General features: G+C 45.4%; 1 protein-coding gene across 11 annotated transcripts in view; it reads left to right on the plus strand.

Moving 5' to 3' along the window:
- The first annotated feature begins 1102 nt into the window (after window positions 1-1102).
- Window positions 1103-23497, plus strand: part of LOC137423641 (uncharacterized) — a 29793-nt gene continuing 7398 nt past the window's right edge. For 2 of the 11 annotated variants that reach the window (XM_078773927.1, XM_078773922.1), the window contains exons 1-4: window positions 1103-1142; window positions 8366-8406; window positions 10237-11394; window positions 18412-18473. In XM_078773927.1, the coding sequence (XP_078630053.1) occupies window positions 10495-11394; window positions 18412-18473 (962 nt within the window). In that variant the 5' untranslated portion in view covers window positions 1103-1142; window positions 8366-8406; window positions 10237-10494. Of the gene's footprint in view, window positions 1143-1434; window positions 1608-8365; window positions 8407-10236; window positions 11395-18411; window positions 18474-23497 lie in introns of those variants that run through there. The other 9 variants (XM_078773925.1, XM_068110994.2, XM_078773928.1 and 6 more) reach the window with 7 other exon arrangements.

Consider the following 23497-nt stretch of genomic DNA (forward strand, 5'->3'; position numbering starts at 1 on the left):
AGAGTGACCAGGTCTGAAACCAAATTGATGATCAGAGATCAAGCCATTGGAGAAGAGGAAAGATTTCATATCCGAAGCAATGATGGATTCCATGACTTTGCTGATAATTGGGAGAAGGCTGATTGGTCTGTAGTTGCTAGGATCTGTTTTTGCACCTTTTTGTGTAAACCGGTGATGTTGGCTGATTTCCAAGCAGATGGCAGTTGACCTTGAGCAAAAGAGAGGGTGAAGAGAACAGAGAGAGGGAGTGAAAGAGCGGAAGAACAGGATTTTAGGACCCGTGGGCTGAAGCCTTCGGCTTCAGGCCGCTGTTGTCAGCCTATGGGCCAATGCAATTGGAATTATCTGAGCTATATAACTATGACGTATTGTCGTGGAAATCAATCAGGTCCACAACTTTGTCCCACAGGTTGGTTTAATCACAATTAGATCTCTGACATCATCCTGTATAAAATACAATCATGCAATAGATATCAGGATCTTGGCATCATATAGAAAGGACCGATAATAATAGTCAAAGCAAGCGAGTCTAGCATATAGGTGCGGGTACGTACCATTCAAGACTACAGGACTACATGTCATAGTAAATGTCACAGGACAGGAGTGGCTCAGGCTCAGCGTCGCGAATGTCCCAGGTCTTATAGGCGCCCCTCAGTGGCTTAAGCGAGTATCACTCCTGGGTTCAACTTTGGTGTAATTTCACTACACGTATTAAATATGGACATAAGCAGTAGGCGTATTCTTGCTTCTTGCAAGTGATCCAGATTTCTATTTTTGGTGAACGATTGGGACAGCGAGCTGTTGCCTATACACCGCCCAAATAAAGGGACGCGTCAGAACGACGTGTTGCACGTTTGGAACAAGATCGTCTTTACAGTGGGTGCTTTGCTCTTGCTCGTACTGTGAAGTACCGTTTCTACCGTTTCGTCACCATAAACGTGACAAATAAATCAAAATCCTATCACTTAAAAATAATGAAAAAGTCGATATTTACCATATTACAAATATATTTTTTTAATAGGAGATAATTAATTCCCTCATAATATAGGTTTAAGTTTGAAAACAAATGGGTGCCGGTGTCCGGTGGTCCATATTTGGATTTATACCGGAAGGGCGCCATTGACGGACACAAGTACACTGAGGTATTGAACTCATTGGCTCACGAGAATATACTGTATCGTAAATGGAATAAATTAATCAATAAGATTATATATATTTATACGGAGAATGGAGGAGCCAAGGTATGTATGTATCGATGTAAAAAAAATCGAGTTTTTCGCTTTTAAAAATCATTTAATATATATGCATATACAGTATACCATATTATAAACATTCGAATTTTGAAAGCGCTAATTTAACGAGCGAAAAATTAAGAACGAATAAGAAAGAATGGCTTGCCATTGACCTGAATAACTCATTAACTTGTCCCGGAAGAAGTTTGTTCACCCAGAAGACGTTGCCGCCATTTTGCCTTCTGTGAGTATTTTTTTATTTTGTTTTTCCTTGGTTTTCGTTGAAGTACCTTGTTCATTCCATCGAATGTTCTCGATTAGTTCTCATGTAACTCGAAGTTAAACGCGTATTGCACATTCAAGAAATGTCAATCGGTGCGTATCTTCTAAATTTTTATTTTTATTCCTTCACCTCAGTCGCTGCGCTCGTCAACCTGCGGCCTAAGCACGTTTTGTTACTTTGCCTTTTGATGTTAAAATGGTTTTTCCTCCGGACGATTTAGATCTTTTATTTCCCTTCGTAGTTCGCGCTGACGATGCGGATATTAATGTTAATAATAATACGCACCTTGGCTCTTGATTAATTTAAATTTAGGGATGTTATTTCGGCCTTTTAAGTTAACATATTATATAAATATCTTGAAGCGTATTATATTACAAGTTGGACATGTTTTCCGAGATGCAATTTGAGTTATTTTATTTATTCAATAGTTGAAATGTGCTGATTATAACGTAGGTTCTGCAGTAACGGTCGTGAACCCCTCATTTCCCCCGCATTGCAAACAAGACAACGACAAGTGCCCAAATACGAGGTGTGTGTGTGTGTGTTACTGTGTGTGTGTGTGTGTGTGTGTGTGTGTGTGTGTGTGTGTGTTTTACTGTGTGTGTGTGTTTTACTGTGTGTGTGTGTTTTACTGTGTGTGTGTGTGTGTGTGTTTTACTGTGTGTGTGTGTGTGTGTGTGTTTTACTGTGTGTGTGTGTGTGTTTTACTGTGTGTGTGTGTGTGTGTGTGTGTGTTTTACTGTGTGTGTGTGTTTTACTGTGTGTGTGTGTGTGTGTGTTTTACTGTGTGTGTGTGTGTGTGTGTTTTACTGTGTGTGTGTGTGTGTGTGTGTGTGTGTGTGTGTTTTACTGTGTGTGTGTGTGTGTGTGTTTTACTGTGTGTGTGTTTTACTGTGTGTGTGTTTTACTGTGTGTGTGTTTTACTGTGTGTGTGTTTTACTGTGTGTGTGTGTGTTTTACTGTGTGTGTGTGTGTTTTACTGTGTGTGTGTGTGTTTTACTGTGTGTGTGTGTGTTTTACTGTGTGTGTGTGTGTTTTACTGTGTGTGTGTGTGTTTTACTGTGTGTGTGTTTTACTGTGTGTGTGTTTTACTGTGTGTGTGTGTGTTACTGTGTGTGTGTGTGTTACTGTGTGTGTATGTGTTACTGTGTGTGTGTGTGTGTGTGTGTGTGTGTGTGTGTGTGTTACTGTGTGTTACTGTGTGTGTGTGTTACTGTGTGTGTGTGTGTTACTGTGTGTGTGTGTGTTACTGTGTGTGTGTGTGTTACTGTGTGTGTGTGTGTGTGTGTGTTACTGTGTGTGTGTGTTACTGTGTGTGTGTGTTACTGTGTGTGTGTGTTACTGTGTGTGTGTGTTACTGTGTGTGTGTGTTACTGTGTGTGTGTGTTACTGTGTGTGTGTGTGTGTTACTGTGTGTGTGTGTGTGTGTTACTGTGTGTGTGTGTGTGTTACTGTGTGTGTGTGTGTGTTACTGTGTGTGTGTGTGTGTTACTGTGTGTGTGTGTGTGTTACTGTGTGTGTGTGTGTGTTACTGTGTGTGTGTGTGTGTGTTACTGTGTGTGTGTGTGTGTGTTACTGTGTGTGTGTGTGTGTGTTACTGTGTGTGTGTTACTGTGTGTGTGTGTGTTACTGTGTGTGTGTGTGTGTTACTGTGTGTGTGTGTGTTACTGTGTGTGTGTGTTACTGTGTGTGTGGGTATTACTGTGTGTGTGTGTGTGTTACTGTGTGTGTGTGTTACTGTGTGTGTGTGTTACTGTGTGTGTGTGTGTTAGTGTGTGTGTGTGCTACTGTGTGTGTGTGCTACTGTGTGTGTGTGTGCTACTGTGTGTGTGTGTGCTACTGTGTGTGTGTGTGCTACTGTGTGTGTGTGTGTGCTACTGTGTGTGTGTGTGTGCTACTGTGTGTGTGTGTGTGCTACTGTGTGTGTGTGTTACTGTGTGTGTGTGTTACTGTGTGTGTGTGTTACTGTGTGTGTGTGTTACTGTGTGTGTGTGTTACTGTGTGTGTTACTGTGTGTGTGTGTGTGTTACTGTGTGTGTGTGTGTGTTACTGTGTGTGTGTGTGTGTTACTGTGTGTGTGTGTGTGTTACTGTGTGTGTGTGTGTGTGTGTGTTACTGTGTGTGTGTGTGTGTGTTACTGTGTGTGTGTGTGTTACTGTGTGTGTGTGTGTTACTGTGTGTGTGTGTGTTACTGTGTGTGTGTGTGTTACTGTGTGTGTGTTACTCTGTGTGTGTGTTACTGTGTGTGTGTGTGTTACTGTGTGTGTGTTACTGTGTGTGTGTTACTGTGTGTGTGTGTGTGACTGTGTGTGTGTGTGTGTTACTGTGTGTGTGTGTGTGTGTGTTACTGTGTGTGTGTGTGTGTGTTACTGTGTGTGTGTGTGTGTGTTACTGTGTGTGTGTGTGTGTTACTGTGTGTGTGTGTGTGTGTTACTGTGTGTGTGTGTGTGTGTTACTGTGTGTGTGTGTGTGTGTTACTGTGTGTGTGTGTGTTAGTGTGTGTGTGTTAGTGTGTGTGTGTTAGTGTGTGTGTTAGTGTGTGTGTGTTAGTGTGTGTGTGTTACTTTCAAGTCCAATCTCCAATATTACTCCAATCTTGCGTTACTGTGTGTGTGTGTTACTGTGTGTTCCTGTGTGTGTGTTACTGTGTGTGTGTTACTGTGTGTGTGTGTGTTACTGTGTGTGTGTGTGTGACTGTGTGTGTGTTACTGTGTGTGTGTGTGTGTGTGTGTGTGTGTGTGTGTGTGTGTGTGTGTGTGTGTGTTAGTGTGTGTGTGTGTGTGTGTGCGCGTTACTGTGTGTGTGTGTGTGTTACTGTGTGTGTGTGTGTGTGTGTGTGTGTGTGTGTGTGTTACTGTGTGTGTGTGTGTGTGTGTGTGTGTGTTACTGTGTGTGTGTGTGTGTGTTACTGTGTGTGTGTGTGTGTGTGTGTTACTGTGTGTGTGTGTGTGTGTGTGTGTTACTGTGTGTGTGTGTGTGTGTGTTACTGTGTGTGTGTGTGTGTGTGTGTGTGTGTGTTAGTGTGTGTGTGTTACTTTCAAGTCCAATCTCCAATATTACTCCAATCTTGCGTTACTGTGTGTGTGTGTGTGTGTGTGTGTGTGTGTGTGTGTGTGTGTGTGTGTGTGTGTGTGTGTGTGTGTGTGTGTGTGTGTGTGTGTGTGTGTGTGTGCGCTACTTTGTGTGTGCGATACTGTGTGTGTGTGTGTGTGATACTGTGTGTGTGTGTGATACTGTGTGTGTGTGTGATACTGTGTGTGTGTGTGTGTTGCTGTGTGTGTGTGTGTGTGTGTGTGTTACTGTGTGTGTGTGTTACTGTGTGTGTTACTGTGTGTGTGTGTGTTACTGTGTTTGTGTGTGTGTGTTACTGTGTTTGTGTTTGTGTTTTACTGTGTTTGTGTGTTACTGTTTGTTTGTGTGTGTGTTTGTGTGTGTTACTTTTTGTGTGTTACTTTTTGTGTGTTACTGTGTGTGTGTGTGTTACTGTGTGTGTGTGTGTTACTGTGTGTGTGTGTGTGTGTGTGTTACTGTGTGTGTGTGTGTGTTACTGTGTGTGTGTGTTACTGTGCGTGTGTGTTACTGTGCGTGTGTGTTACTGTGCGTGTGTGTTGCTGCGCGTGTGTGTGTTGCTGCGCGTGTGTGTGTTGCTGCGCGTGTGTGTGTTGCTGCGCGTGTGTGTGTTGCTGCGCGTGTGTGTGTTGCTGCGCGTGTGTGTGTTGCTGCGCGTGTGTGTGTTGCTGCGCGTGTGTGTGTTGCTGCGCGTGTGTGTGTTGCTGCGTGTGTGTGTGTTGCTGCGTGTGTGTGTGTTGCTGCGTGTGTGTGTGTTGCTGCGTGTGTGTGTGTTGCTGCGTGTGTGTGTGTTGCTGCGTGTGTGTGTGTGTTGCTGCGTGTGTGTGTGTTGCTGCGCGTGTGTGTGTGTTGCTGCGCGTGTGTGTGTGTTGCTGCGCGTGTGTGTGTTGCTGCGCGTGTGTGTGTTGCTGCGCGTGTGTGTGTTGCTGCGCGTGTGTGTGTTGCTGCGCGTGTGTGTGTTGCTGCGCGTGTGTGTGTTGCTGCGTGTGTGTGTGTTGCTGCGTGTGTGTGTGTTGCTTCGTGTGTGTGTGTTGCTGCGTGTGTGTGTGTTGCTGCGCGTGTGTGTGTGTTGCTGCGCGTGTGTGTGTGTTGCTGCGCGCGTGTGTGTGTTGCTGCGCGTGTGTGTGTGTTGCTGCGCGTGTGTGTGTGTTGCTGCGCGTGTGTGTGTGTTGCTGCGCGTGTGTGTGTGTGTTGCTGCGCGTGTGTGTGTGTGTTGCTGCGCGTGTGTGTGTGTTGCTGCGCGTGTGTGTGTGTTGCTGCGCGTGTGTGTGTGTTGCTGCGTGTGTGTGTGTGTTGCTGCGTGTGTGTGTGTGGGTGTTGCTGTGTGTGTGTGTGTGTTACTGTGGGTGTTGCTGTGTGTGTGTGTGTGTTACTGTGTGTGTTACTGTGTGTTTGTGTTACTGTGTGTGTGTGTGTTAGTGTGTGTGTGTGTGTACGGTACTGTGTGTGTGTGTGTGGTACTGTGTGTGTGTGTGGTACTGTGTGTGTGTGTGGTACTGTGTGTGTGTGTGTGGTACTGTGTGTGTGTGTGTGTTACTGTGTGTGTGTGTCTGTTACTGTGTGTGTGTGTCTGTTACTGTGTGTGTGTTTGTGTGTGTGTGTGTGTGTTACTGAGTGTGTGTGTGTGTGTGTGTGTGTGTGTGTGTGTGTGTGTGTGTGTGTGTGTGTGTGTGTGTGTGTGTCTTACTGTGTGTGTGTGTTACTGTGTTTGTGTGTGTGTTAGTTAAACTGTGTCCGTGCCGCCGCGCGCGTGTCCGTGCCGGCGCGCGCGTGTGTGTCCGTGTTACCGTTCCCGTGTGTCCGTGTTACCGCGTGTCCGTGTTACCGTGTGCGTGTTACCGTGTGCGATTGTCCTTGTTACCGTGTCCGTGTTACCGTGTGCGATTGTCCGTGTTACCGTGTGCGATTGTCCGTGTTACCGTGTGCGATTGTCCGTGTTACCGTGTGTGATTGTCCGTGTTACCGTGTGTGATTGTCCGTGTTACCGTGTCCGTGTTACCGTGTGCGTGTGTCCGTGTTACCGTGTTTGTGTGTCCGTGTTACTGTGTGTGTGTCCGTGTTACTGTGCGTGTGTCCGTGTTACTGTGCGTGTGTCCGTGTTACTGTGCGTGTGTCCGTGTTACTGTGCGTGTGTCCGTGTTACTGTGCGTGTGTCCGTGTTACTGTGCGTGTGGCCGTGTTACTGTGCGTGTGTCCGTGTTACTGTGCGTGTGTCCGTGTTACTGTGCGTGTGTCCGTGTTACTGTGCGTGTGTCCGTGTTACTGTGCGTGTGTCCGTGTTACTGTGCGTGTGTCCGTGTTACTGTGCGTGTGTCCGTGTTACTGTGCGTGTGTCCGTGTTACTGTGCGTGTGTCCGTGTTACTGTGCGTGTGTGTGTGTGTGTGTGTGTGTGTGTGTGTGTGTGTGTGTGTGTGTGTGTGTGTGTGTCCATTTTAGTGTGTGTGTGTGTGTGTGTGTGTGTGTGTGTGTGTGTGTGTGTGTGTGTGTGTGTGTGTGTGTGTGTGTGTGTGTGTGTCAGTGTTACTGTGTGTGTGGTTTCATGTTTGTGTGTGTGGTTTCATGTTTGTGTGTGTTTATGTGTGTGTGTGTCAGTGTTACTGTGTGTGTGGTTTCGTGTGTGTGTGTGTGTGTGTGTGTGTGTGTGTGTGTGTGTGTGTGTGTGTGTGTGTGTGTGTGCGTGCGTGTTCGTGTGTGCGCATTTGTGCATGTAGTGTGTGTGTGTTCGTGTATGTTCATGTGTTCCACTGGACTTCTCAACAATGCCAAAAAAGTAAATGTAAACTGTTCCCTATTCATTCATTCATTTTGACTTGGCAAGTTTGTTTTCCTTTTCAAAAATAGAGTTGTCAGTCTGTATGTATGTACGGGCAGGGCAGTTCCATAAGATATGGTGTGGTTTGAAAGGTTTTCTTGTGTTAAGATTTATCCTGGTAGTCTTCAAAATATTTACAGGTATTTCCTTTGTGGTGTTTTTTATTTTAATGAAAAGTAGTTTTTCAGCTTTGTCCAATGGTTTGCATGTTACTGATAGTGATCTCATATCTTGTTCATTTATATTTTTGTGGAATATTTTCAATTATTGTGTATAAGCCTAGATTTCATTCTAAAATTAATGTGAGAAATCCTTTTTTGTGCAATAAATTCCCCCACACATATACGTATAGATAAAATGAGGAAGTGAAATGTGATAGATCATTTTGCGCCTCTACGGTTGATGCTCATGTACGTAATTTTATTTTGCATTATGTGTGTGTTGTCCCTCCCTGGTGTTGGGCCCTGGTGTTGGTGCTAGCGGGAAGGGTGCCGGCTTAGGATCCTAGGATCCTGGGTTCGAATCTCGGTCGATCGCCGAATTAATGCCAGGGGGGTTGACTCAGCCTGTCATCCTTCCGAGGTCGGCTAATTGAGTACCAGTTCACTGGTAATTCCCTGTTTGTCGTTGAAGGTGGCAAAAAGGGTTGGCGTCAGGAAGGGCATCCGGCCGTAAAACATTGCTTCAAAAAGGGGACCAAAAAACAACAACTACCACGGTCCCCGAAAAGGCCAACCCCCGCTTTGCGGGGAAAAATGGCCTCTAAACGGTGGTTTATTATGTGTGTGTTGTGATGTGGTCTTTGTGCAATATGTATATTGATTGCACTTTGCAATCCAGTGGGTCCAAGTACAGCTAGCTTTGACCAATGTGTCGTTTTTCGTTTTTTTAAACATTACCATAGATAGAGCATCAACACCATAAAGTTATTGCTTTTAGTTATGAGTTCACCTGCTTCATCTTGGCAGGTTTTACCCGTTTCTTTTGACTGAACGCTCGACATCTGCAGGTAAGTCCTATGTGTTAGGCTTTGTTCATTTCACACCTATTTGCCACATGTGGCATACTTTGATTGCGTCGCCAGCGTTCGTTTTTGCCTTTGTTTAACTGCTTTCTTTTTGAACACCCAAAAACAATAGCTTAACTGTTTTTATAAATATTTAACAGTCAGATATGCCACTTTTTGACTCTCACTAAATGGAAATATCTGTCATCGTTTTCCATGTTTCTTCTTTTAATTTTTTTGGAGCGAGGCATTTTATTTGTTTTTTCCTTCTAATTATACCCTCAAATTTGGTAAACCAACAGCAAACCAAACACGGTGAAGAGTTTTATCCCTAAAAACAAGCTCTTTTCGCTCTGCCCCGCACCCTCCCCCATAAAAAAGTGTGTTTCGATTTAATCGTGGAATGTAATGGGTAAATTGTAAGGTTATTGGGGTTTTTGTGTGAGGTAATTTGCATATGGCAACTTCATCAATCTGAGGAGTACAGTATTTCTGACTTTGGATAATGAGTACTAACACATTGGTTCCTCTTGCCGTTGGCTTACTCACTGAAGCCTCATTCGATATTGTTGACATGCAATAGAACTGTCTCCATTGAAAGATACAAAAAGAGATATCGTGCTGTGCATTGTTTTTGGCCCTATCTCCCAATGGTGAAGAATCGCTTTAAAAAATTCTACTAGCTGGATCCGGATCTTCACCGAAATTGAATCAATTCGTCCTCGTCACATACGCTACCTCTCTGCCAAATTTCGTCCAAATCCATCCACAACCTTTTGAGATATCTTGTTCATAGACAAACTGTCAGACAGACAGACAGACAGGGATGAAAACATAACCTCCATCCACCTTCGGTGGAGGAGGTAATGCCATAAACGCACAAAATCTGTTATTCAAATCGTCTTTTAAATGTAATTGACATCATTTCGAGCAAAGAGTGGCTATTTCGAAACGGCTAACCATTAATTGTCGTGTTGCTGAATGCAAATCGGACTCGCAGAAATATAGGCGTACGAGAAATATCGTGGATGAGACATCAAGTTCGTACCATTTCCTGTTAGTACAAGCAAGCTAACAAGCAATAATGTACCTTTTCGCCCCCCTTACTGATAGCGTTGATTGGGGAGTTAGTGTAGAATGCGAGGCGGTCCATAGCCCGTCCACAGGCATTGCACGGGCCCACATCGGGAGTTTTTGTAGTACGGGCTGCAACTGCAAGATATCAACTTTTTGGGTGACTTTATCGGATGTTCTCCAAATCTTTCGTTGTGCTGAGGCACACTCCTTTTTCTTGGATATTTTTCCAAGTATTTCCAGCTTCTTTTAGAAGATTTGTGAGCCATTTTAGGTAACGATCTTTATCTGGCACGCGTGATATGCGTTCCCTGGTTGCTTGGGGCTTCTGTGCATGCGCGCTGAGCATTCTGAGGCGGATTACGTCATTTCAAAAGTTGCGTAATGGCGTATAGAATCCACTTTCCTTATTGAAATCTTCACCTCATCCTCCCCTCCCCCCTCCCCCCAACCCTCTCACCTCTTAATGCACCACCCTCTCCCCTCCAACAAACAGCTCATTAGCACATTAATTGCCCTCTGCATAACATCATCGCATCATCATCTATACACCATCGCCTCGTTCTTTTTGGTTTGCGAAAAGTATAGTCTATTGAGTTGTGTCAGAAGGTTATGGCGGGTCAGAAACCGGAAACACACCTTTTTACCATATTAATCATATTTCTTGATTTCTGTAACTTTTCTTCATACACCGGGCGGTTGTGGTGAGTTCTTTCGAGTTATGTTACACAGTGGCCTGTCGTTCTCTTTCGGTTACAGTGTCCTAGTGCTGCCGAAAGGCAAAGTCACTAAAGAACAGCTCCTGGTTTGCAGTGGCACTCCACACGCTTCGTCGCTGGTTTGCCTCTCGAACACCTGTGTCTCAAAAGCTAACAGCAATATAAACAAAGGGACAAACACAAAAAAGGCAAAAGAAACAACTGCAAAGCTCTTGAAAATCCACACGACCCCTCCACCCTCCCCTTCCGCCCTCATCCATTTTATAAGCAGAAGCAAGAGAGACGTCCGGGCTGAAGGATGAATCGACCACCGTATTCATTCCGACCATCATTTCCAAGCCACGAGGTGAGGCGTGTGAGTTTGCTACCTTCACCATGTCCTCCACCACCTCGTGATTGGAAAGGTGGGTACCACAAAAGAGAACCTTTTGAAAGACATGGCCCTGGAGGCTGGAATGAGGAAGGTAGGGCTTATCATTGGGATGAATATGACTACAAGGAATGGCCACAGAGCCAACACCAACCTCCTAATCACATTCCACCAGCAGAAGATCTCCCTTATGAGCGTATTCGCATTTCCCCGACACGACGTGAAGGCCCCAGGCCCCTGATGGCTGGCATTTCCTGTAATGTCCCGCCAATCGGGGATTATCGCATTCGGCAACATGACTCTGATTATGATTATGACTACGATAATGTCCCCCACGAAGTAGCAGGATCTAGTTTGCCTCCTTGGCACTCGCCTCCTTGCGGTGATTGGCGTAATGAGCCTGGTAGAGCAGAGGATTGGGATGAGCAAGGCAGTTGGTCATATGATGTGCCAAGACTGGTTAGAAGCAAACCAGTGCCACTCATGGATGAGGCCCCATCTTCTAGGCCTGGCAGTCTCCCTAGAGATTGGGCTTCAGAAAGGTTACACGCTGGCGGCAGAGCAATAAACCCGAGACTTTTGCATGAGGAGTCTCTGCCTGCTGTTCGTCCACTCGTTGATAACCCCCCATATGACCGGCCATCTGTTAAAGTGGATGAACCACCAGCAGGAGGCATGCATGTCAGTGTTCACGAGTATTGGCATGGTGGCAGGACTGATGAAGAGGGTGTGCCAAGCCCCTCCCAGAAGAACGACTTTCTCGGCCGCAGACCGCCCAAGTATCCTCACACCTGCGCACTGTGCGTAAGACCCATTAGTGGCGTGAAGGTGAGTTGTTTTTTTATTTTTTAATCCCAAACTTTTAATGTACCTTTCCCTCTCCCTCCCCCCTTTTCATCTTTCTTTTGAATATCTCTCTCCCTCCCACCTCTCCCTTTCTCTCCTCCCACCTCCTTCTCTCCCTCGTCTTTTTCTTTTTGATGCCTAACCCAAATATCTACACAGATCCTTGTTGTTATTTTATGCCCTTTCTGGCATTCTTTCTACTCTACTTTCAAAGAGAGAGAGACAGTTATGGTTAAATCTTAATTTGATTGAACAAAGGGAGTGTAATTTAATTTCAAACTTCATTTATACGGTAGATTCATGTTTGTGCGAATATTCTTTGACATTAATTTTGATGAAATAGTGGCGGAAGTATTTTTCTATTTTGGGGTTTCTATTTTATTTTTAATGCAAATATATTGTCAAAACGTGTCACAAAGACTTCATTTTGACAAGACTTGATAGTATGGCCTATTTTTTTGTAAAGAACTTGGCTTAGAATTTGTTCTTTATTTTAATCAATGGGGGGGTTTTTTTTTGGTTTTTTTTTTAATATGGCAAGTATAATTGTGCTGTTCTAGCACTGAACTCGCAAGTTGTTTTTATGCCTCCACCGACGAAGTCACCGGAGGCATTATTTGCCATTGTTTTGCCCTTTTTTTATTGGAGTAGGGGTTGGTTTAGTTGGGTGGGATTATTGATACGCGTTTACTCATGGCATTTGACATTGACGAGGAGTTGACATGGCATATGCATGTGCCATGAGATCGGGTAGCAGCATACCCGCCCCGCCGTATTAACCACCTTTACGAACAAACGTTTGTTTTGTAATAATATCTCGAAAATTCAAACGTGAGGCATCACCTGTAGTTCAGGAACCCACACTTGCTTCCGTGCACCGGAATTGATACTTTTCCGAATGCCTAGTTCATCATGGTTCATTTTGAAATCCGAACAATTTTTACAATGATGATCCTTCCTTGATTTATTTTTACCATTCAATTAACCCCAACATTTTTGTGCAACTGCCTTGATGCCATGGTTATGCAAGCCAATGGCCATGCCCAAGTCCCCTCACTTTTGTTTCTGGACATGACAAAGAATCCACAAATCTCACTTGCTCACCTGCTTGGTTTCCACTGCGGTTTCTGAATGAATTAGGGTTGGAACTAGTTTGATCTCGAACCAAACTCCATCTTCTATTACTAAAGGAAGCAGCATCCGTCCGTGTATCACACTTTATTCCAAAGGGTTCCCACTGTCGTGAGATAATAAAAATGGTATCGTTGGAAAGCTAATAATCCATTTACTTGGAACATTAATTTAAAAGTTTTAAAATGTGTCCGTTAATCACAAAAATACCTTCTAGCAGGACTTTGGAGCTTACTGTAGCGATTCCAACGGTACCATTTTTAGCTCACTAGGAAAATAGTTCAAGGCAGGTATTAGCGTTGTACGGTGTCCGTCAGAGAGTCAGTCAGTATGCAAATAGTCAGATCTTCTTAGAAACTACACATACGATTTTGATGAAACACGACCTCAACCTTCATCACCCGTGATTGACTAAAGTTTATTCACAGCAAAAAAAAACAAAGAAAACAATCAGGGTCTATGGAGCTCTGAGTGAGGGGTGGGGAGGGGGGGGGGGGGTAGGGAAGGAGTCCTGACACCCCAAAATAGGTATTTGCTTTCTTCTTTGAAACTACACACACAATTTTGATGAAACTTGACCACAACCTACATCATCCATGATGGACTAAAGTGTGTTCACAGCATTAAAATAAATCAGGGTCTGAGGAGGTTGACGGGTAAAAGTGGGTCCAGGTTTGACTCTCCCAAAATAGGTATTTACTTTCTTCTTCCAAACCCTACGCACATTTTCGATGAAACTTGGGCACAACCTTCATCACTGGTGATGATGAAACTAATACTCCTATTTTGTCCACACTTTGTGGAACTTCTGAGGACCAAGGCTTCCTAATGCCTTGCAAATCCCATTAAATATTTTGCATAATAAGTCGGTCAATTCAAAGGTCATTGTGATGCTGGGACCGCTACTTTTGACTTATTCTCAAAAACTATTCACCTAATTTATAGCCCAGGAGCATTAGCCAAAAATGAAGGGGAAGCCTAGAAGAAATTAGTAGAAAGCTGATTTTTTGCACAGAGCTCCAGAATGTCATGTGGATACCCACAGTACAAAGTCCCACGAGTCCCACCTTGTGGCATTTTCAAAATTCAAGATGTCCTACTTGTCCTACAGAGAGGGACTACTTGTTCCAATCGAGACTGATAGGCCTGTCGCCCCTGAGAAAGTGCTGTTAATGATATCTTGTGGATGCAAGGCGGGGTGTGGAAAACGATGCACTTGCTACAAGTCTGGTCTGGAGTGTACCCTCTTGTGTACTGTTTGTAATTGCCATAATTGCAAAAACTCTCGGGACATTGATTTAGAGGGTGATAACAGTGTTTAAGGCAGGAATAAGAAAAGTGACTCAGTTAACACGATACTGTCCAAAACACTAGAATCAGGTTGGGATGACTGGGATCAAATAGTTGGTCTGCTTTTGTGTCGTATTGTAATTAAATGTCAAATCCCCATGTGTTGCTTACCTCTTGCAGGCCTTGTGGTCACAATGTGAAACATTTTGCATTAAATAAAATAATAGCAAATTAAACTTATCATGATTTTGATGTTTTTTTGCATTACAGCAGCGGCAATTTTGTCAGCCATCTTGGATTATATCTACATATCATTATCTGAGGTCACTGAAATATATTCTATTAAAATCCTAGTGTGCTAAAACATATATTTAGCCACGAAAAGTACACTTTTATGAGGTTCTAGGCAGAAGTTATCCATATTTATGTATTTTCCATCCAACCGGCGGCCATCTTGAATTTTGAAAATGCCACAAGGTGGGACTCGTGGGACTTTATATTGTGGGCATCCACATGGTATTCTGAAGCTCTGTGCAAAAAATCAGCTTTCTAATTTCTTCTAGGTCCTAACCTAATGCTCCTGGGCTATTAGATGTAACTTGTTGGGAATCATGGTAGGAAGCATGGTGCTTTCACAAGTTGGTTCATACCATCGGTTAATTTACATATTGGCATAATGCTGGTGTTTCTTGTTAGCCAATGCCCAAAAATAATCCATGTCGTTTGGGGACTGATACATGTCGTTTGGGGACTGATACATGTCGTTTGGGGACTGATACATGTCGTTTGGGGACTGATACATGTCGTTTGGGGACTGATACATGTCGTTTGGGGACTGATACATGTCGTTTGGGGACTGATACATGTCGTTTGGGGACTGATACATGTCATTTGGGGACTGATACATGTCGTTTGGGGACCGATACATGTAGTTTGGGGACCGATACATGTCGTTTGGGGACCGATGCATGTAGTTTGGGGACCGATGCTTGTAGTTTGGGGACCGATGCATGTAGTTTGGGGACCGATGCATGTAGTTTGGGGACCGATGCATGTAGTTTGGGGACCGATGCATGTAGTTTGGGGACCGATGCATGTAGTTTGGGGACCGATGCATGTAGTTTGGGGACCGATGCATGTAGTTTGGGGACCGATGCATGTAGTTTGGGGACCGATGCATGTAGTTTGGGGACCGATGCATGTAGTTTGGGGACCGATGCATGTAGTTTGGGGACCGATGCATGTAGTTTGGGGACCGATGCATGTAGTTTGGGGACCGATGCATGTAGTTTGGGGACCGATGCATGTAGTTTGGGGACCGATGCATGTAGTTTGGGGACCGATGCATGTAGTTTGGGGACCGATGCATGTAGTTTGGGGACCGATGCATGTAGTTTGGGGACCGATGCATGTAGTTTGGGGACCGATGCATGTAGTTTGGGGACCGATGCATGTAGTTTGGGGACCGATATATGTAGTTTGCGGAATGATCCCATGTCGCATGGGGAAGCGATTTTGCTGTTTGGAGTTTGCCCATGCAAGATGCTGGTGAGTTTCGGTGTAACAGACTGACCTTTGAACTTGTTTGGAACTTTCTTGGGGAAATAAGGCATTGCGGTGTCTATTCTCGCTTTGCAACACTGACATGCTTTCAATCACTTCTCTCATTCACCTTCTGCCCTGGCCTGCTGAATTGGACTTTAATTGCAATCGTTTTCAACACAACTCCACCAGGCAATTATAGTAATAGCTTTAAAAACCAATGGAAAGATTATATCATGAAAAACGCGCAGGAATATGGTGGGGGTAGAGAGGAGGAGAGGAGGGCATTGTGTGTCGATGCGCTGTCATCGTGCTAAGATTATTTAGTGAGGGACCAGTTTGCCTTGCGAGTTTCACTCTGTCAGCAATAATAAATGCGGGTGACGTTGAGCATAACGTGGTGATTCTAACTTTGATTTCACCATTGGTGATTTGTTTGTTTTTTCTGCTCATTTCTTGCAATCTGATTTGCAGGGATGTCATGAAGGTTGATTAGCCCTTCGCTATTTATCTGCATTCAGGTACAGTCTAGTCGATTAATCTAGCTGCCAAAGGGTTTAGTTCCAAAATGCTGCTTAATCAGTTTTGCTTGTTTTTCAGAAGAAAAAAAAATCTTTTATTTTTAGCTGGACCAGTACTTAAATATTTCCCAGTGGTGGTGGATGATGGAAATCAGGAGTGGTGAGAGGAGGAAGAAAAAGAAGAAAAATCTAACCTTTTTTTTGTTTTTGTTTTGTAAGATGTGTTTGCTTCCTACGTCTTGATCAATATGGGAATTCATTCACATCTCCCCATGTGGACCAATTTGCGCAATTCCATAGTTTCATTGTATCATTTTGTTCCTTCCTTTTTGTGTTATTACAAATAAATCTCTCTCTCTCTCTCTCTCTCTCTCTCTCTCTCTCGCGCTCTCTCGCTCTCTCGCTCGCTCTCTCTCTCTCTCGCGCTCTCTCTCTCTTTCGCGCTCTCTCTCTCTCTCATGCTCTCTCTCTCTCTCGCGCTCCCTCTCTCTCTCTCGCGCTCTCTCTCTCGCGCTCTCTCTCTCTCGCGCTCTCTCTCGTGCTCTCTCTCTCTCTCTCGCGCTCTCTCTCTCGCGCTCTCTCTCTCTCTCTCTCTCGCGCGCTCTCTCTCTCTCTCTTGCGCTCTCTCTCTCTCTCTCTCTCTTGCGCTCTCTCTCGCGCTCTCTCTCTCTCTCGCGCTCTCTCTCTCTCTCTCTCTCTCTCTCTCTCTCGCGCTCTCGCGCTCTCTCTCTCTCGCGGTCTCTCTCTCTCGCGCTCTCTCTCTCTCGCGCTCTCTCTCTCTCGCGCTCTCTCTCTCTCTCGCGCTCTCTCTCTCTCACGCTCTCAGTCTCTCGCGCTCTCTCTCTCTCGCGCTCTCTCTCTCTCTCTCTCTCGCGCTCTCTCTCTCTCTCTCTCTCTCGCGCTCTCTCTCTCTCTCGCGCTCTCTCTCTCCTCGCGCTCTCTCTCTCTCGCGCTCTCTCTCTCGCGCTCTCTCTCTCTCTCTCGCGCTCTATCTCGTGCTCTCTCTCTCTCTCGCGCTCTCTCTCTCTCTCTCTCGCGCTCTCTCTCTCTCTCTCTCTCTCTCTCTCTCTCTCGCGCTCTCTCTCTCTCTCTCGCGCTCTCTCTCTCTCTCTCTTGCGCTCTCTCTCGCGCTCTCTCTCTCGCGGTCTCTCTCTCTCGCGGTCTCTCTCTCTCGCGCGCTCTCTCTCTCGCGCTCTCTCTCTCTCGCGCTCTCTCTCTCTCTGCGCTCTCTCTCTCTCGCGCTCTCAGTCTCTCGCGCTCTCTCTCGCGCTCTCTCTCTCTCGCGCTCTCTCTCTCTCGTGCTCTCTCTCTCTCGCGCTCTCTCTCTCTCGCGCTCTCTCTCTCTCGCGCTCTCTCTCTCGCGCTCTCTCTCTCTCTCTCTCTCGTGCGCTCTCTCTCTCTCTCTCTCTCTTGCGCTCTCTCTCTCGCGCTCTCTCTCTCTCTCGCGCTCTCTCTCTCTCTCGCGCTCTCAGTCTCTCGCGCTCTCTCTCGCGCTCTCTCTCTCTCTCTCTCGCGCTCTCTCTCTCTCTCGCGCTCTCTCTCTCTCGCGCTCTCTCTCTCGCGCTCTCTCTCTCTCGCGCTCTCTCTCTCTCGCGCTCTCTCTCTCGCGCTCTCTCTCTCTCTCGCGCTCTCTCTCTCGTGCTCTCTCTCTCTCTCGCGCTCTCTCTCTCTCTCTCTCGCGCTGCTCTCTCTCTCTCTCTCTCTCGCGCTCTCTCTCTCTCTCTCTCTCTCTCGCGCTCTCTCTCTCTCTTGCGCTCTCTCTCGCGCTCTCTCTCTCTCGCGCTCTCTCTCTCTCGCGCTCTCTCTCTCTCGCGCTCTCTCTCTCTCTCGCGCTCTCTCTCTCTCGCGCTCTCTCTCTCTCTCTCTCGCGCTCTCTCTCTCTCGCGCTCTCTCTCTCTCGCGCTCTCTCTCTCTCTCAGCGCTCTCTCTCTCTCTCGCGCTCAGTCTCTCGCGCTCTCTCTCTCTCGCGCTCTCTCTCTCTCTCGCGCTCTCTCTCTCTCTCTCGCGCTCTCTCTCTCTCTCTCGCGCTCTCTCTCTCTCGCGCTCTCTCTCTCTCTCACGCGCTCTCTCTCTCTCTCTCGCGCTCTCTCTCTCTCGCGCTCTCTCTCTCTCGCGCGCTCTCTCTCTCGCGCTCTCTCTCTCTCCCTCTCTCTCCCTCTCTCTCTCTCTCTCGCGCTCTCTCTCTCGCTCGCTCTCTCGCTCTCTCGCTCGCTCTCTCGCTCTCGCTCTCCCCTTCCTATAATGCCTCGCCTTCCTATAATGCCTTATGCACATCTTAAAGAGCACAAGTTAATCTTCCTTTCACTCGGTGAGGTTCAACTTGCTTTTACATTAAGCTGCATTGTACAAGTCTGCCCCAGGTGAGTCATCAGGTTTAACTAAGTGTCAGAGTCTGGCTTTCCATGCCTCTCTTGACAGCACATTGGGGGTTTTACTTGTGAAGGTTTCCAGGTGGAAGATTTTAAGTGCGAGTTCTGCCATTCTTCCTGTTAACTTGTATGGCTTTATTTCCTAGGACTGGACTGCTCATCTCAAAGGAAAAACGCACCAGACTTTGTGCCAGGAACTGCTGGCCAGGTACAAACATTGGCATGGTTTATTTTCGTGCATATTATTATTATTATTATTTTTTTAGAGTTGCCCTAACTTTTTTTTATTTTTGTATACAAAGTCAAGGCTCATGGAATAGCTCAAACAGAATAGATCAGGAAACAACATAACAAAAGGAACAGCAGGAGAAGGGGGAAACCTCAGCAGGGTAGAGGGAGAAATAGATTGAGATGGACTAACAGGTAACAATGAGGGGTATGGGAGAACACAAGGTGTGGATAAGATGCATACAACAACAACAACAACATGCATTTTAAAGGCCATTTTCCCTGCTAGAGCAGGGGTTAGCCTTGCGGTCCCCATGACAATCTTCTCCATTTTGCCCTATTTTCTGCATCTCTCCTTGTTAACCCCCTTGCCCGCATTTCTTCTTCCACCATCTTTAGCCAAGTCTTTCTCGGTCTTCCCCGTCCTCTACTTCCTTCTACATTAATTTCCATCACTCTTCTCAACCAGTCACTTTCATCCTTCCTCAACACATGACCAAACCAATCTCAACCTGTTCCTCTTCACAGCATCAATCACAAGCTCTATTCCCATCATCTTTCGCAATTCATCATTTGTCTTCCTCTCGCTCAACGATACTCCGCACATCCATCGAACCATTCGCATTTCCACCATTTCCAGCCTTCGTTGCTGCTCGACGTTCATTACCCATGTCTCGCTCCCATAAATCATAACACTTCTCACACATGCAGCATACACCTTTCCCTTCAGCTTCAGTGCCGCTCTCCTCCTCATCAGCACGCCACTCAGTTCCCGAAACTTCTTCCATGCACATCTCACTCGAGCAACCGTTGCTGAGTCTGATCCACCTTCTCCATTCAGCATGTCTCAGAGGTAGCAAAATGTTTTCACACCTTCCAGCTTCACGCCGTCTCCAAGATCCAACTCAACATTTCCTCCATCTGCAGCTCCCTCTGTGCACACCTTACATTTGAATGTAGCTGCCACACTGGTAAATGACCCTCTCAGACCACTACATTTTTGATGAACCCACTCAGCGCACATTGTACATTGAATGGAGTTCACTCCGACACCCTTCCTGCACACAGCACACGGCCACTTCCCAGTTCTTTCCACCTCACCACATGCTTTACCACTTGCCATCACCTTTGTCTTTCCGATATTCACCTTCAGACCTTTTGTCTCCATACATTCCTTCCACTTGTTCATCTTTTCCTTCAGTCCATCCATACTTTCCGCAATCAACACCAGATCATCTGCATACAACAACTCCCACGGTAAACCCTCCTTTACGTTCTGAGCCAGCACCTCCATCAGAGCTACAAATAATAGTGGACTTAGTACCGACCCCTGATGCATGCCCACCTTCACCTCAAACTCACCACTGTTCCCGTCCTTCGTCCTTACATCTGTGCGCACTCTTTTGTACATTGCCATCACTACTCTGATCAACCATTCCTCCACTCCTAACTTCCTCAATGCCCATGTCAATACTTTGCGTGGAACCCTATCAAATGCTTTCTCCAGATCAACAAACCCAAAAAACAACTTCTTCCTCTTCTCCATGTACTTCTCCTGCAACTGCCTCACAATGAAAAGCGTGTCTGTCGTTCCTCTTCCTGGCATAAATCCAAACTGCATTTCGTCAATCTTCACTTTCTTCCTTATCCTCCTCTCCAACACCCTTTCCAATACCTTCATTCCATGCTCCAATAACTTTATCGCTCGATACGAGACACACTCCAGAGGGTCACCTTTCCCCTTGTATAGAGGGACGAGGGTACTCAGTTCCCAAGCCACTGGAATGCGGCCTTCTTTCACCACCAGATTGCAGATCTTTGTCATTCTCTTCACACCCCAATGTCCCGCTGCCTTCAACATATCTCCCACAACTCCAGTCGGCCCTCCTGCTTTTCTACTCTTCATTGCTTTTATCGCTTCCTCAACTTCCTTCTCGGTTATCTTCTCTGCCAGTCCAAAAACTGGGTTACTCTCTATGTTGCCATCCCATTCATTCTCTGCATTCAACAGTATTTCCATATATCTCTTCCATCTTCCTTTAATTCCATCTGGGTCCACAACGATTTGTCCCACTTCATCCTTCAAGCAACTCACCCCCATCACATCACACCTCTCTTTCGCTATCTGCTTTGCAATCCTGAATACTGCTCTCTGACCCTCTTCCAAATCCAAGCGTTCTCCGAACATTTTCCTACATGCCTCCTGCGCCTTTGCTACCTCTTTCTTTGCAGCCTTCTTGGCTGCCTTATAACTTTCATGCTCTGCCTTTTCTGCCCCCATACCCTTCGCCTTCTGCCACTCCTTGAACTTCTTCCTCTTCTCGTCAATCTTCTTTCCAACTTCATCATCCCACCACCATGTTTCCGAGTGCCTCGGTGGTCCTTTTGTCCATCGACATACCTCACCAACGGCTCCCAACAGACTAGCTTTCATTGACATCCAACCACTTTCAAGCTCAACCACATCATCCTCTACCCTACGCAGCCTCTCTTTTAATGCCTCCCTTACTGTCACCTCTTTCAACCTCCACACCTTCATTCTCGGTTGGTACTTCACCCGCCGAGCTCTCCTCGCACCTTTCACCCTTATGTCGCAGACAACCAAGTGGTGCTGTGAAACAGCCTCCTCCCCTGGGATCACCTTTGTGTCCCGGAGGTGCCCCCTATCTCGCCTACGCACCATCAGGTGGTGCGTAGGCGAGATAGTCAACGGTTGTCGTCGACCCACCTGACGTGTATGTAACAAGCTTATTATCCTCTTTCTGGAACTGAGTATTACAAATCAACAAATCGGCTCCATCAGCAAACTCCAAAATCCTTTCACCTTCTCCATTTCTCACACCATATCCGTAACCCCCATGAACTCCCTCAAAACCATCCATACTCCTTCCCACATGTCCATTCAGGTCTCCTCCCACCACAACAACTTCCTCATCTTTCACGTTTTCCATCAGCTTCCCTATCGCACACCAGAACTTGTCCTTCTCTTCATCGCTTCGACCAACCTGCGGAGCATATCCCGAGATGACGTTCACCAAGAGCTTTCCAATCATCATTTTCACCATCATCAACCTTTCACTCACTCTAGTCACACTCACCACTGTCTCCAAATTCCTCAGAAAACAGAACACCAACACCATTCACACCTTCTGGGCACCCTTGCCACACAAACTTGTATTTCTGTCCCCACCTACCCTTCACCATTCTCACACCACTTCCCTTCCATCTCGTCTCCTGCACACAACATATGTCCACTCTTCTTCTGACCAATACTTCCACCACTTCTCCTGATCTCCCTGTCATTGTCCCTACATTCCATGTCCCAAACCTCAGAAACCGATCTCCACTTCGGGCTGCACCCTGCCCATATGTAGTTGTAATTGTCATGGTTCTCTTTTTGAGGCAATGTTTTTATGGCCGGATGCCCTTCCTGACGCCAACCCTCTTAGTCGTCTCTTACGACACGCAGGGATACGGTGTACCTTTTCTGACCAGGGTACACACTGGGAAACGTTTAAAACATGGAAATCCTGGGGGGGAAAGAACTTACACTCACAAAACACCGACGGGGGGAAGGGAGCCCGGAAAGACCAGGCCGCGCACGACGCGCGAATAAAAAACGACCAATCACACACAAATCCGCAACAACCACAAAACCAAAACTAAACAGAAACACACAACACACACACAACAAAACAACCAGCGGAAACCCGACAAAGACACGAATGGGAAAACACTCAAACTTCGATGCCGTGGAGAGCTCGAAGCAAGCCTCGTCACCCGAGGGACCGGAAGTCCATACAGAAGCCAAATTTTGGGAGGGGTGAGTGTGGTTTAACGGATTTAGGAAAGATCATGGTTTTGGATGGATGGAGGGTGACGAGATGATGGTGAACAATGTTTGCTGGCTTGACGACCTGGAGGGAGGAATGAGATTGTAGAGTCTGGAAGTTGGTTTTGAAGTTTAAATAAACCGATGATGTCTTCTTTTTGAAGACCTGCATTGAAACCTTGTGAGAGTAGTTGATACTCGGGTTAAAAACTTGACTTTGTAAAAAAATTATGAAATTATCATAATCTAAAATGTTTGGAGTAAGGAGCATCTTTAATAACAAAGAAGGTTTTCCACATTTACTTGAACTAACTGTTACACATCCTAATGAATTTGGTATATATTTTTTGTTTGCTAAATTTTATCTTGCTCTCCCAGACAGGTAAAAAAAACAAGCGTTTGCTAATTTAGAAATACATTTAGATATAAATATATCTAAAATAAATTATATACATATACAGTAGTTAGAAAATAAATCGTCTTATTTTTTTAATTTTTTTTACAAGTATTTTTTCGAAACTATTTCCTCCGAGGTCAGGTTTGATTTCTAAATAATCCATTCTTTTATTAATATAATATTTTGTATTGATGCTTTCCCTAAAATGGCATTTGTCAATAATATACAGTATAACTTTAATCTGTGAAACATTGTCGTAATTTTATCAATCTCTTCCATTGCTAAGAAAGGTGTTTGCTAGGAAAACCCTTGCATCACAAATCGATTGTCTTGATGCTTTGATATTTAGGTGTTAATCCCTCATGTGCTAATCAAACTAAGACATGGTTCTAATTTTTGTTTCTGGAAGATGTGAATTACATTTCATTGAACTCGAGGAAAACTGTGGAGAAGGCCTGTTTGGCCGAAAGCTTGTCATAAAATAAAACATCGATCGTCTTGAAGCTACGTCCGCATATTGTGGAGTTTGTTATTTCTCACAGTTTTATATACAGTATATATTTATATTGTTAACTCTTGATCACACAAATAACTTGTTGCCGGAGCGTGAGGATTTATTCGATTTTTTTTTTTTTTTTTGTATGCAATATCGACGCTCATGAAAGAGCGAACATTAATCACACAGAAAGACAAACCGACACATGAAACGTATAACATGGGGAGCGGTAGACAAGATGGGGCGAGAGGGGGAGGAACACAAACACAACATCTGAGA

Source organism: Myxine glutinosa, chromosome 3 (genome assembly GCF_964187855.1).
Source record: "Myxine glutinosa chromosome 3, kmMyxGlut1.1, whole genome shotgun sequence".
In the NCBI taxonomy this organism is placed as follows: domain Eukaryota; kingdom Metazoa; phylum Chordata; class Myxini; order Myxiniformes; family Myxinidae; genus Myxine; species Myxine glutinosa.